The 14,725-nt window shown below is 38.1% G+C and overlaps 1 protein-coding gene across 3 annotated transcripts in view; it reads right to left on the bottom strand.

Moving 5' to 3' along the window:
• USP24 (ubiquitin specific peptidase 24) overlaps window positions 1-14,725 on the bottom strand; it is a 61,851-nt gene that overhangs the window by 27,866 nt on the left and 19,260 nt on the right. For all 3 annotated transcript variants that reach the window (XM_054515729.1, XM_036387569.2, XM_036387570.2), the window contains exons 9-30: window positions 14,296-14,370; window positions 13,424-13,582; window positions 12,212-12,326; window positions 11,595-11,698; window positions 10,357-10,464; window positions 9,800-9,895; window positions 9,536-9,697; window positions 7,603-7,710; window positions 6,842-6,991; window positions 6,051-6,182; window positions 5,400-5,511; window positions 5,082-5,158; window positions 4,067-4,207; window positions 3,859-3,912; window positions 3,567-3,682; window positions 2,821-2,887; window positions 2,548-2,658; window positions 2,071-2,169; window positions 1,824-1,994; window positions 1,145-1,230; window positions 916-1,009; window positions 497-652 (exon numbers count right to left, since the gene is read on the bottom strand). In XM_054515729.1, the coding sequence (XP_054371704.1) occupies window positions 497-652; window positions 916-1,009; window positions 1,145-1,230; window positions 1,824-1,994; window positions 2,071-2,169; window positions 2,548-2,658; window positions 2,821-2,887; window positions 3,567-3,682; window positions 3,859-3,912; window positions 4,067-4,207; window positions 5,082-5,158; window positions 5,400-5,511; window positions 6,051-6,182; window positions 6,842-6,991; window positions 7,603-7,710; window positions 9,536-9,697; window positions 9,800-9,895; window positions 10,357-10,464; window positions 11,595-11,698; window positions 12,212-12,326; window positions 13,424-13,582; window positions 14,296-14,370 (2,493 nt within the window). The remainder of the gene's footprint in view (window positions 1-496; window positions 653-915; window positions 1,010-1,144; window positions 1,231-1,823; window positions 1,995-2,070; window positions 2,170-2,547; window positions 2,659-2,820; window positions 2,888-3,566; window positions 3,683-3,858; window positions 3,913-4,066; window positions 4,208-5,081; window positions 5,159-5,399; window positions 5,512-6,050; window positions 6,183-6,841; window positions 6,992-7,602; window positions 7,711-9,535; window positions 9,698-9,799; window positions 9,896-10,356; window positions 10,465-11,594; window positions 11,699-12,211; window positions 12,327-13,423; window positions 13,583-14,295; window positions 14,371-14,725) is intronic.

Here is a 14,725-nt window from a genome sequence, read left to right on the forward strand (position 1 = left end):
AAAAACACTCCTCCTTAGACAATGGGAGACTTACACAGCACAGAAGTTTCTGGCAAATTTAATCAAGCAAAACCAGTCCAACTTAAAATAGCTCCCATTAATTTTTAAGGGCCAACTTTTTTTTTTTTAATATATATTTTTTATATATACACACACACTAAAAATTGCATATTCAGACATCTAGAGATTCAAGCAGGAATGTTATCTAAACAATAAGAATTTGATGTTTCTTTGCTCCTCTCCACTTACTTCAGAACACTTCTTCCACCTTGCAAATCACACAAAGAGGGGCCTGGTTTCTCAGTAAAGTCTCTGAAAGGAAATTTTCTGTCCCTTTTATTCTGTGTAAAATTTACCACATGTATAAAAGCAGACTGTGTCACAATATTTGCATTTTTCATAATGATCCCTCACAGTAGACTCCTGCCCAAAAAACCTAGAAATACTTAACTCTTACTGCTCAGAAACACAGAAAAAAGCAAATTTATTTTCTTACCTCTAAATTGTAGAGCACTCTGAACGTGGACATGCCTGGAGCAAAAGATCTGAAAAGACTTTCTAGTATTGAACTGGCACTGGGCTGATGTTGATGTTTTGAAGACAAGGATGGAGATTTTGAGGACTGAGAACTGGATTCTGAAAGCAGTGTTTTCTAGGAGGAAAAAGCCACAGAAGAAATATTTTGAGACTCCTCTGGTTTGCTGTAATTGGGAATCCATTTTCTACAGCCCCTGTAATAACCCTCTCACCTCTGGCTGCCTCAAAGTAAGTCAATAATAAATACTGACTTAACATGAACATTATTTTGCTGTAATTTCAAACCCTCTGTGTACAATAATCTGACAGAGAATTTAAGGAACCTAGTAGTAAAATCCTCTTTGTGTAGCTCACCATGATCAATTATTAAATCCATACCTTCCTTCCCAGGGAATCAAGCTGATCAAGAGCCTCCTGAATAGCTGGGTCAGTGGGAATCAGGAGCAGAAGTTTCCTCACTCGCAGCGTAATCCTGAAAATAAATCCCAAGTTACATGCACAAAACAAGGGTTCAATCACCCTGGCCTGGTGCCTGCACACAGTGGAATATTCAAACTGGGCACTGAGAGCAGTTCTTTAATATTTAGTAACCATTTAATCTGCTTACCTTGGCTCCTCCAGGTTGGCAAGCTGGTAAAGCATATCAAACACATTGCACACGAGAGCCATGACGACTCCAGGGAGGGATTTCTCCTGAGAATTGAGCAGAAATACAAAGGTCTTTTTCTCTGTTAGGTGTAAATTTAACAAAGCTCTTCACTGAAGCAAATGGCCCAGATGCCAGCCTGACCCACAGAAATCCCAGCTACTTTCTAGGCTGAGACAACATTTACATCATTTCATTTCCCTTTTAACAGTCAATTTTTGAAGTCAGCTGTTATGAAAAGCAAAATACAAAGCAGATCAAGAGTGCTCTGAACAGGCCAGTTGATGCTTCTTAGTTTACTTTCACTTTTACTGCAGCTTTTTAGTAGTGAAAATGTGGAAATCCCTATCCTCAACAAATGCACAGTCTCAAAATTAAACCAGATGGGTCCCATTTGTTTAAAAGACAGAGATGAATAAACACCAAACAGGCTACCATAAGTGACAGAGTGCAGATTATAAAATCCAACCTGCACGCTCAAGGCAGTTGTGTATTTAGATAATTTGTTTCAATTGCAGTTTGAAAGCTAAACCAGATTACTAAAGATTGGAAGATGTTACTGGAGCTCCTACTCTCTCCCCCATCTATCCCTGCTTCAGGAAAAATCTGAGGGAAGGCTTCAGGTCATATTCTGCTGTACCTGTTCCATTGCATAGGATGAACTAAATACACTGCTGCTGTTGCTGGAGCTGGTTGAGGAATCTGCAGAGCTCCCTGATGGAGTCCCACTTCCTGATGTTTTTACTGTAAGGATTTGTTCATCAGAGAAGCCCAGCTGGTGGAGTAGTTTCTGATCTTTGTTTACTGTTAGCTGCAAGAAAATATTTATTTAGTTCTGAAAAAGACTCAATTTCATCGAGAATGGGAATTCTTTGTAGTTAACATACCAGGCTGTCATTGGCAAATATCTGTATATTTTCCACAGGTGAATTCAACATCTTTGCTATCTTCCACCTGACACTTCCTACAGTTTCATTGCTATGAGCCTGTGAAATTAAACAACACTGGTTCAGTAAGTCTGCTCGAGCAGTAAATGCCAAGAAAAATTAAAATCTTCTGAAAGAGTCTTCCTGCATAGGGTGGTAAAAGTATTGTTTGTAAGAGTGTCAGGATAGGACAGCACAGAAATGCTCCAACACCCACAGTGAGCAAAAAACTCATTTTTCCCATCCTGGAATTTAATGATCAAAATACATTTGGTCCACAGGACACTTCCATGTACATATTTTTAACATTTTCAAGAAGAGTTTTCAAGTAGCCTGGAATCTTTATAATCATGTTACTCTATTCAGTCCAGGCATAAAACCACCAAGAGTGGCTACATAATCAACAGTTCATGGCACACACAAGCTGGGCATACCTACCTCTATGGTGAAGGTATCTTTGGTAGACTCATATGTAACATTAAGGGTTAAAAGATGTCCATGGAAAGAGGCACCATGAGGTAGAATAGTTCTGGGAACAGAGTAAAGGTCCTACAGGAAGAGAAGGATGACAGTAAACATCACTCTTGAAAACAAAGCCATTTCTGTGATGGTGGGTAACTAGGGTTGCATGTTTAAATAACTTTTACTGGTTTTTAATAAAACTGTAAGTTGTGTTCTTAGCCTTGCCTAGTAGGAAATGAAACCTCTTACCTCTATTGTTATCACATAACGCTCTGCCAACAGCAGCAGTCTCTCAATTATTACAAGTTTAGTTGACCTAAAGATAAACATTGGAAACAAGAGTAACTTGTCTTGCAGATTCATTTCCAACGCCCACGGTAACTACCCTGAATTGTCTGGTTTTGAAAGCACCTCCTTAAACTTGGAGTTAATTCAGCAGAAATGAACTAGGAAAAGAGGCTCATGTTGTACTGCTTGAGATGTTGCCAGCTTCAGAGGAAGATTCATGTTTCTAAAGGTCCCACCCTATGCTCCTATATTTAAATTACACATATTCAGGTATAACTAAATTAGCTTGAGGCTGAAAAAACAACCTTTTCTCTCCTAATTTAAGAGGAACCACGCCTACTGCCTCAGAAATATTACAAGATTAATAGGCTGGTAATAACCTGTAGGGTTTTTTGTTTCGTTTTGGTTGGTTTGTTTTAATTTTTGGGGGGGTGGAGGCAGGGTGGTTTTTTTGGTTTTGACCTGCTGTTTTGGGGTTTTTAATGTCTATTTGGCTTTGGTTTTCTTTATTTCCTTGCTGTTTTGTTTTTAAACACAGTTTTTTCAAAAATCTCTGGAACTCCTATTGCATAGCAATTGGAATATTCAGTTGAGGAACCATCAGAATGTACAATTACTGAGATTTTTAATTAGCACTCAAAATCTTGTGGGAAGCAGCTGGGAGCAAATGTCTACTGTCTCCTTTATTCCTTGAGAGGTTGGCCTACCTGTAAGGAGACTGAACTGATGTTGCCACGGTAGGCATGGCAGTTGCTGTGAGCATTTTGGTAGCTCTGGTGACAGCGTGTGTTAATGTTGGACCGCCGAGCGCAGAGCTGGCTGCCTGCAACACAGAGTAGAGCAAGAGACAGTCAGGATGGCCTGGAAAGCTCAGAGGACAAAAAATATTTGTGGAAAGAATATTTTTCTTTAAGTGAATTATCATAGACAAGTATTCTTATTCTAAGAAACGTAACCAGAAAGATGTAGGCATGAGAATAATTAAAATTTGTCCTTTACCTCTAATCGTGTGTAGCAATCAGCAATGAATTTCTTGTGCAGTGAAACTGAATCCTAAAGATAAAATGTACAAATTAATTAGAACTTAGACTAAAATCATAGAAGTTTCTCATAAAGTGACAGAACCTAACAAATCACACAGCTGAACATGCAGAGTATCAGGACTTCATGAATGTCAAAGGACATTTATGTACAAATATATGCCTACCTTTTTCAATCTGGGAGTAAGATTAATATAGCTGTAATTTATTATCAGTTGAATAGCTTCATTGGCAATTTCTTCATCTGGTGACTCCATTGCAATCTTCCAAATGAAATCCATTCCTATTAATTCCAGTTTTTCTACGCTCTACACAAGGAAGAACAACAGTAAAACATGACTGGATTTCTAACAAAAGAACCACAGGGACAAAAGTGCTGGAAAAGCACCTTTTGATTAAAACTTAAAGATTTTCTTTTCCAACATGCTGCTAAACTTTGGCACTGTGCAAAGTTAAACCAACTGCTGCACTTTTCTGTATTTATACAAGAAAAAAAATTGTTTACTGATAGATAAACAAGTTCCAAAGAACAATCTCAGTCAAGCCAACTGAAAAATTAAAAAATTTAAAAGCATGGAAAAATTTAATCCAGAATGGAATTAGTTTCAAAGAAGTCAACATGGTAACTAACCGCACAATAAACCATCATAAAACCTGCTATGATACTTGGCAAAAAGTTCTGCATTTGAAGTAAGTTCTCTGTGATAAAAATCTAAAATGCCTACAGAAAACTACTTCACATATAACCATTAATTTAACAAAACCACTGAAGGCTCAGAGTAAAAAACTATAGTAGGTTAGAATTTAAATATGATAAGTCTAACTCCCATGCACAGAATTAAAATAAAAAATAATTTTAAAAAAGACTTTCACTGCTAGGGAGAAGAAAAAAATTGCAAACTAGAATCCATGATTATTTTCAAAAAATAGTTCAGCCCTTCCTCCTGCAAAGTTTTACAAGCTACAAACCAGCTTCCAGCTTTCAATTGCTGAATTTTAACTGCTGGAATTGTCAAAATTTTAGCTTCAGAATTTAACAATGTTAATGCTACAAGGACATTCTGGTCCTTAATACAAACATGACCACATCAAACAGCTGCTACCCAATTCTTGTCTCACCTCCTCCTGTCCCTAAGAGGACACAGGCAGGACACAGGAACAAACTTGCCAGAACAAACTCACCAGCTGAGTTCCTTGCCTCTTCAGCCGATGGTCACACAGGTTCACATTTTCAAAGAATGTTTTAAATAAACTAAAACCTGTAAATGAAAAAAATGTGTGGATTTTTTATGCTGGTCAGGCTGTTTCTTTGTTTAAAAAGTAAAGTTGTCAAATACAGGAGATGAACTTTTCCTTCTATAACTAATAAAGCTCAAAATGATAGATCCCTTTATTACATTGATTTGTAGAACTGGTTAGATGGTTGATTTGAAGGCTTAGGAAGCAAATTTCTGGTATATATTTCAACCCCAAATCTGTTCACCAAATCCATTTTCTCACCATTCATAGTAATTTCGTATGATTCCAGTTTAAGAATTTTTTCTTTGAAGAGCTGTTGCTGCACATCACTCTCCAGATCGTGCTGCCCTTTTGTAAACCACTCAAAGCACATCTGTGAATGAAAGACAGACATAATTTTTACCCCATTGTCACATTAAATATTTTATTTTTATACAGCAAACTATGTCAGATGCCACAGTACCTCATCTTGCAGAAGTTTTATCTACAGCAAGAGGTTCAAAATCTCATCTCCTGGTAACCTCACATGTTATAGAGGCTGCATTGCAGCTTCAGGGTACCTATAGTCATCTTTCACCTAAATAATGAATGTATCCTTGTGTCTGCACCAACCTCCAGGTACCCCTTTTCAAACCAGCATCTTCAACTAATCTCCCAGCCAATGTCCCTCTTCCAGTCAAATTTTGTTAAATGTTAACAAAAAATATTAAATGTTTGTCAATGTTAAAAGAGCATTGTGGCCCTAAGTGAACTCCTAACAGTGGCTGCTGTAGCCTACACAAAGCATAAAATGCATGACTAGTATGTGTTTGCTACTCACACTCCACATGTCTCAACAAACACACATGCTGCTCATGATCCATTAAAATTCCTTCTGAAACCACAGAAACCAACTTTTCAAGTTTTTCTTACCTCTCGGTCCAACTCACAAACATCTTGGCCAGTTACAAGGCATTCCCAGATCTCCCTGGCACGATTCCAGCCCAAATAAAGGGTGGCTTCTTGCAGAAAAAATGCCAAAAATTTTAGATGTGCCTCCAAATACTGAGAAAGAGGAAACAAAAACTCAAGCTTAAGACTTTTCTTTCTGAAACAAGTACGCTGAACATTCTATTTTTTTTTTTTTTGCAAGATTAGTTGTCAAACAACAGTACACTTTGAAAAGCCTAGAAACAGAAACTGGTTTTGAGATTTATTTCTATTTTAAACATACTTTGTGGTTACCTTTCTAAAAACAAACACTGAAGTCTCCTTGGATTTGCTATTACTTTGCTGGTGGTGATATTATTTGACACTAAATCAAAACTAGCATGGAAAAAAAAATTATCAAAGGATTAGCAACAAACTGCTATTTGTGTGTGTGGCTTCTATGTGTTAATTAGCAAATCTGTTGCAGGTATTAAGAGCTTCACAACACACTCAAGGGTATCACCTCTACCAAGAACTGAAGCTGGTGAAGAAGCTGGAAGCTGCACAGGCTTGGCAACAACAGATACTAGGATGGGGAGATCTACTTTGCAAGAGGTAGAAATTTTGCTGAGGAATTTTGTAATTTTGTGTCATGTTTACACAGCTTTATTCTATATAATAACGAGGGTACAGCAAGCTTTCATATAAAAGTAGTAGAACTATAAATAAAAACTAGATTAATTATTCACCAGTGAATTTCAAAAATGAAATAAGAAGGTAAAGAAATCCAGTACCTCCCGGTAGGTGTATCGGCCATCCACCAGTGTTGATCCCACCAGCCCTCCTGGGCCTGCCACAGATGCAGCCAAACGGTGACAGGATATCAAGCTTCCTGTCACCAACTTCACTATTTCAAAGTTTTTCTTTAAATCTTGAATAATGCTCTTGGCAATAAAATAAAAGAGAGAAAAGATGGTTTTAAAACGATGGGTAAACAGGGATGTGCATACAGCAATTTGCTCTTCTACAGACACACCATCTCTTAGGAGGAGTCATGTACCCCCACTCAGAGTCAGCTGTTCCCTTACCAAGCACCCAACCCCCCTGATGTTGGTGTTTTCAGCTTGTGCTGAAATACAAGTGCTGCAGATTGCAAAGTCCCACACCTCCACACAGCCACTCTAACAGCACTCATGATTGCTGGTAGTTTAGTCTGTTTTCCAAGAGTCAATGTCAATTCAATTACAAAGCAGCTGGTCTAAACATTAGCCATTGTTCATTTCTTAACACAAACACGCCTGTTAATTATTCTACAAAAGCTGAGAATAAAACAAATTAGTCCTGACACAGCAAACAGATTTATACATACACAAACACACACTCACAAAGGGACAGCACAGCACCTCCGCTCCAACAGTCTGTTTATGCTACATCACTAAACTACTTTTAAAATTGTTTATTAGCTATTTTTTTTTCTAAGTTTAAACTTCCATGTTTGGCTAAGCTACACAGACACAACAAAAGTTTCAACAATCTTGCCAGCATATAGCCTTACCTTGTCTTGTTTTTGGTAAGTTTGCTTAATAAAGGAACGCGTGATTTCGTGGAGCTGACGCAGGGCTGGCACCACCCACACAAACTGAGGATTATTGTGCTGGGACGACTGGCAGCAGGAAAGGTAAAAACAATTACACATCTGGTACGTGCTCAACAACAGATTAACCTTCCTCTTAGACTCCTGGAAGCCTAATGATATCTGTAAAGGCTGCTGTTTCAAAAGAACAGCTACCACCTCTGCTGGCTTCAGATACTTGTTCCTGCTCTCTTTTCAAACACACTCAAAGTGCCCTTCTTCACTTTCGACAACAAGTCCCTTGATACACACATATACCATTTTGCTATCCCTATTATTAAGCCCAAAGTGCCAGCTCCTTGCTAGAGAACATGCAAATTAAGTAGCCAAAAAGAGCTCAGTTGCACCACGGAGAGATGACAACCACCACCTTCCTCAATTATGGGAGATTATACAGGTCTAAAAGGGCATAAAAGGGCAAATCCAGTCAAATGATGTCACTTACTGCAAAATGAAGAGCAATAGAAGAAAGCATTTCAAATACTACTGAGGCTTAAGAGACAAGAAATTTCTGATTGGTGCTGCAAGCAGCTCCCTGATAGGAAGCAAAGGATACTTAAGCTGCATTTTGAAAGAGATCCTACGAAGAATAACCCTCCTACCTCATTTTTAGAACTGCTCATCACTTTTCTGGGAGGCTTCATTTTCTGTAAAGTTTGACCACACAGAGCAGCACTGAGGTTGCTTGTTCAGAGAAGTGATGTCTGGTTTAAACACTGACAACACCCAAATACCACCTACACACTCAGAGAGGCTGAAGGAACCTAACCATAAGAGAGCTCTCCACTGAAGAGTCCCTCACAAATTTGAGAAAGCTGCCTTGACATTACATTCCCTCCCAGTTTATGTCTTCATTTCCCTAATGAAGGGAAATAAGAACACCATGTATTTTAGAAGTCTGCTGTATATTTATCCCAATCCCTTCTAGTTTACACTCACAGCTTTTGTTAATGTTTCCCACTGCGGCATCTATGTAAAAGCCCTTGCCAGAATATAATTAAAAGGAATGAGATTAAGAAAGCATAAGAGAAAATCCAAAAGAAAAAAACCCTACAACTTTCAGGTATTGAGAACCCAAGATTTGAAATTCATATTCATGAACACACACAGAAGTGTGATCAATATCAAGAACCAACATACTATACCTCCTAAACATCTAAAATCCTCTACAGATACTGTAACACAGACAAAACCTAATTTATTATTAAAGAAATGAACAATAAAGTACACGCCTTTGTCTTTATTTACAGCATACTTCAAGCTGAAAAAGAAGACAGGAGCATTCCTGCAGGCCTGAAGAAAAACTGCCTGCTATGTGAACAGTGCAGGAGAGAATATATGCAGTCTTTTAAGCCATGCACATCTCTGCTGCTGCCAGGAAACAGAACAGGCAGCTTTGGGAATGGCTTCTTTATGTTACAGGAAAAGAGTTAAGTATTTTACTAAAATACAAAACTACTACAATCGAAATATTGATTTGCATTTTGAGACTTAATGGTCATGCCAGAACACATGCTTTACTCAAACTAATCTAGGCTTTCACATGAAAGGGACAGTTAAAATACTGACATACCTTTACAGTGGTTCCATTTGCAAATTCTAACCTTGGGCCCATCCTGGTAGTTTCCCATAAACTGATCACTCCTTGTGCTGAAAATTTGCTTAAAACAAAGGCAAGAGACTTACTATGAGTCTCATGATCAACAAAGTGGCTCACACAAAGCCTACCCCTCTCGAGGACTCCCCAAGGTAAGAACTTACAGATGGGACACACAATTTGTGCATCTTGAAAGAAAAGGGCAACATCGAGGCTAGATAAGATTTCATTTTGGAAAAGATAAAATAATAAACCAACCCTCTTGATATCCTCTATGCATTTGATGATGTAGCTCCTTTTGATTGCCTCTTTCACTGCATAAGCATCACTGAGGATTGTCAGGTGTTCCTCCAAGGCCTGCTGGATAAGACTACACGGTAACGTTGGAAGATGAGCCAGCTCCCAAAGTACCTCCAGAACCTGCGGGAAGAAGGGCAAGGATAGTCAGAACCTAGGAAGTACAGAGCCTAGCAACTCTACATTTAATAAATCAAAAATCCAAAAGGAAAACCATCCCCTTGCCTTGCCAGTGGTTGTTTCCACTCGTGCTTCTCGGCCAATGCGCCCAATGAGGCTCAGCAGCTTCTGCCTCACTCGGTCACTCTCTGTCTCCCAGCTCTGGACAGCAGAGAAATCAATGTTAGAGCATCTTATCAGGTTGTTACATCTCAAGTGTACACAAAAATATAATCCACAATTGATTGACTGCAGGAAAATCAAAATACAAAGAAGCATGTTTCCACTGTAAGTATTTCCTTCTTTCTTTTGCTGGGAGTTACTGCACTAATTTGCTCAACTCTTTTTTAAATACCATTAGGGATTAAATATAACAATAAAATCTCACTTTAAGTCCCTTAGGACTGGCTATCTAATGTACTTAAAATCCAAGTCAATTAGCAAAACAGTAGCAGATTAGGCTTCTGGGTTAACATAAAAGTTAAGTGGTTTTTAATAGCAAATTTTACATTGATATAGAAAATACAAATGTATTCAAGGTATTTGCCTTTCAGTAGGCTGGATGCACAAGCACATCTCATTAATTCTCTTCCTAAGGGAGGCAAATTCATGTGAAAACTTACCTTTTGGATTAGAACAAATAAATGATTGAGCTGGTCAGAGCTAAACTTCACAGCAGCTGCAGCAATAATGGTGTGTATGTTCTCAATCACAGTGGAGGATTGTCCTGACTGAAAAGGAGGAAAACACAAGAAGGTAGGTCTTCAACACAAGCAAGCCAGATAAAAACCTTCATGTAAGCATTATCCTAGCATTATTCACGCTAATGAGTGAGAATAGCAGCTTTTGACATGGTAGAAACACAAGTTCAGAGTAAATTGTCTGTGCTCCTCATTTGCCTGGCTGAGAAGTCTTTGGAAGTAATTCTAAAGCAGGAAACTACAAGTCTGCCATCATTACAGCAGCTTTAAGCTGCTGCAGTGGCAGCAGTGCAAACATCACCTTTTCTATTGCTTGGTGATGCTCACGTGCGAGGTGTCGAATCTTTGAAACTCTTCCAGGCTTTACTCAAAAATGAGCAATACAAAATCTCCCACACGCATGGGAGCACCATGGTAACAACAGCCAGAGAGGGGGAGGAAGTATTGCTTTTTATTAAAGAACAAAAGTGAGTGAGCTAGAATCACATTTCAACTTTGCTAAGCATTAAAGACTTGCTACCATGCCACACAAACTGCAGACCTGACAGTGTTCAATGAGTTTAGTCTAAAATATCAACATTTGCACAGAGAAGAAAACCATTTCCTGCAGTGGAAGATTAGTTTCTTGTCAAAGTTTCCATGTGTCACTTACATAAACACCCAAACCACCTTCCCTACACAGTAATAAATTGAATATCTTTAAAGTGCCAAAAGATCACTTGTCAGTCAATTATATGTCTGTACAGGAAGGTAAATGAGAATGGAGCCCACTCTCTTTAAGTCACACTCTGACTTTAAATCCATACCTCCAGCCACAAACATTAATATCCTAGTTTGGTCTAGACAAATATTCCTGTCACCTGTTTCAGGCTGACAACCTCTTATGCCAAGTCAAATACTTCTGCAGTCCCTTAATGCTCACTGCAAAGAGCTGAACTTCTTTACAGGATTTAGCAGCTGTGATACAAGAAATTGCCATAACAATTGATTTTACATGGTAAAGGAAGAAGTAGAAGGAAGTCTTTGCACTGATTATACTGTTAAGATCTCAACATCTCCACATTTCAATGGAGATGTATAGATTATTTTTTAAAATCCCTTAATTTGAATGTTTGTTTGTAGGGCAGTCTAAAAGCACCTGCCTAGCCTTGACTGCTTACCTGAATTCTCCAAATTTTAGTGAGTTCATCTAAAGATAATTTGCTGCCCAGTAGTTCAATAATTCCCTTTATACGATCACAGTATTGTGCTTGGTCTATATTACCTGTGAAACAAAGAAAGGCAACTCAATGAATACATTTCAAACAATATTAGATACATGAAATTTATATAAAAGAACGAATTATTTTAAAAGGGAGAACAAAGCTATCTTCATTTGGAAGGTCTTTCTTTACTGTTACAGACAAGTATCAGTACAAAGAAAAAGAACAAGGCCGTTTCTATTTTTATTTTGTTTTGCTTCATACATCTGATAGTACTCCTACAGAATGTTACTACTTGAGGAGGAAAACGCCTCTTTTCTCTCTTTTTTAGAGGCTAACAATATACAAACTTTGAGTAAAAAACCCCAAGTACAGCAGAAGACATCTGCACAGATGTCAAACAGAGGACTAGATGATAGTTACAGAATTTGCAGGATTTTACTTTATTTTGGAGACAACAAAACCCTTGAATTCTGGTTAATAGTGCTCATTAAAGTGTATTGAAAGGGAGAGATGAGATTTTTAAATTTAAGTCATTCAAAGCACGTGCCAAAAGGCTTTGGGAGAGTTCTTACCTTCCAGAGCAATTGACAGGACCGAATTCTCCACGAGCCAATTCAGCAGTCGGTCTGTGTCTATTGCATTCTTCACTGACTTGGACACAGTGCTGTCTTCTATTAATTTTGTTACCTAAAAATTGCAAAACGTAAGATTTTAACAAAGAATTCCCACCTGCATCACACACATAGAGTGAAATCTATTCAAAAAAGCTCATGATGAAGCTTAAGTGTGAATCCTGCAGTATTTTGAGTACAGAAGGTGTTTGGGATTTTTTGGGTTGGCTGTTTTTTTTGCAGGGTGTTGGCTTTTTAACTTTTTGGTTTTGTTTTTTAGTAAGTTGTTTAAAGGCAAATTCCTAACCAGAAACACCATGTCATCAGTCTCTGATGCAGCAGAATCTTATTCTCAGTTTGACATAGAAAAGCTGGCCTGTACTGCCAGGTATCTTTCTACGGATATGCCAGAAGTAGGTTATCTCAGGCCTCTGCTTGTTACACTCAAATCAGTGTCCTACTTTTTATCCAATACTGAACTGATACAGGCTCCTCACTCGAGGGAGAAAAAGCACATTTCTGCTAAAATCTTCAAAAGCTGCACTTCTATAAATTCACCATGGATACACATAGCATTTATGATTAAGAACCAAACAGCAATGAGGTTTAACATCTCAATAGTGTCATAAATAGAGAAGGAAAAAAGCAGCAAAGATGGAGTCTGAAACACTATAGTGTCTACATACAACTGTAATAAAAAATACAATACAAAATACTACAATTATGTAGTGCAATGACATGATATGAATGGACTGAAACATCAATATAGGTTTTAAGTCCCATTTGGTTTCTTCTGCTTCCTCTCAGTGAAAGAAGAAAAATGGGATATATCTCAGGATGCGCAGCATTATCCCAGAGTGAATATTCAATGAATAGCACAGACCACTGCTTACAAATCAATCTAAAATTGCATTTCTTAGAATAGTGCACTTCTCAAACTGTGTCTAACTGGGAGGCCTTGCAGTGGCTACTAATGCTATAATCAACTCCTGTTATATTAACTTGTTTTGGTGTTTATTTTGAACCGAGCTTTTGCTAAGGCAACATAACTTGCAAGGAGATATTGCAACATCTCTTTACTTAAGGCTGTGGTTTCAGTGGCTTATTAACAACCCATCCTACCCAAACCCATGCTCTCATGCACACACAGAGCCAGACAAAAAGCCAACCTACCTCTTTGAGGGAATTCATTTTTGCACTGAAGTGGGGGGATTTCAACATGCGCAGCAGAATGTCCAGTCGCAAGTCATCGACCGCCGTGACCAGGTCAGGCTGGAAGCGCATACACAGCAGTTTGATCCCAGACAGGAGCTCAGGGATACTCACCAGCCTCTGTTTGAAACAAAACAACAAAAAAGGGACAAACAGAGGCATTGGTATTTTTGTTATTCTGCTATGGGTGTCAGTGACTCACAGAGAGTAGGTTTAGTGACCAAACAGACTGGTTAATCAAAACACAGTACCTGGTACATATGAAAGTATTGCTTGTGCAGTAGAAATTTTAAGATAATGAAACCTTTGGTTAAAGCTTCAGATTTGGTACATTGCTCTCCTTTGGTTCAACAGCCTATGAATACTTTCTTGTTTGAAATTAACTATTTATAACTAAGTAAAAAGTCAAGACAATTTAATAGAACTGAATGCCAAATTCGGGGTAATGCAGGAAGTAGCCACAAGTTACACAGCCACTTTACTACCAAATTCTCAGAAGCAAACAGCTATTGCAACAGTAATATGAATTTAACAGACTGCAAGTCCATAAATATCTTTGAGTCATAGAAGCTGCTGCACAAGGGGACCAACAAAAAGAAAAAATTGATAGCAACAGCAGCAAAATATTTAAGAAAGGGTCATAAACCAGGTATTTACTGAAAAGGGTATTGAATGGAATTGGATAAATGCATTTTCATTATGTCATTCAGTCAGAATTCAGAACGGGCTGTATTCCTGCCAGTGAGAAGAAAGCTATTGTTCTAATTTACACTGACAGCATTTCCAAGACACGCAGGAAGTTCTTCCTAAATATTTAATATGTAAAACATTACCTTGTCTTTCAAGTCCTTCTCTTCTACATTCTGTACATATTTAATCATTTTATGAATGACTGGATCCAGCATGGGCTAAAGAACGTGAGAAAAGGCATGACAATCATTTTAATGCTTCCTGAAATCAAATGCATTACTCGAAAGACGTGACTGCAGCAAAAGGAAATACTTAGCTGCAAGCTCACCACTGCCTTAGAGAGAAAGCTACACCTACAACAAAGATAAAGCTATCTTGGTAGCTACGTCCAGGAAAATAAAAAGCAATTAGAGTAAGAACCCATTTCAGACCACTGTAATGCAGGTTTGCAAATACAGACAGACCAATTGACCTCTAAAAACACATCAGTTATTAGGTGCATGTGCCTCTCTTACTCCCAGGGGCTTCTAAACTACATCCTCTTCAAATAAAGTCTTTCAGTCACTTAAGTCA

This window comes from Molothrus ater, chromosome 9 (genome assembly GCF_012460135.2).
Source record: "Molothrus ater isolate BHLD 08-10-18 breed brown headed cowbird chromosome 9, BPBGC_Mater_1.1, whole genome shotgun sequence".
Taxonomy (NCBI): Eukaryota; Metazoa; Chordata; class Aves; order Passeriformes; family Icteridae; genus Molothrus; species Molothrus ater.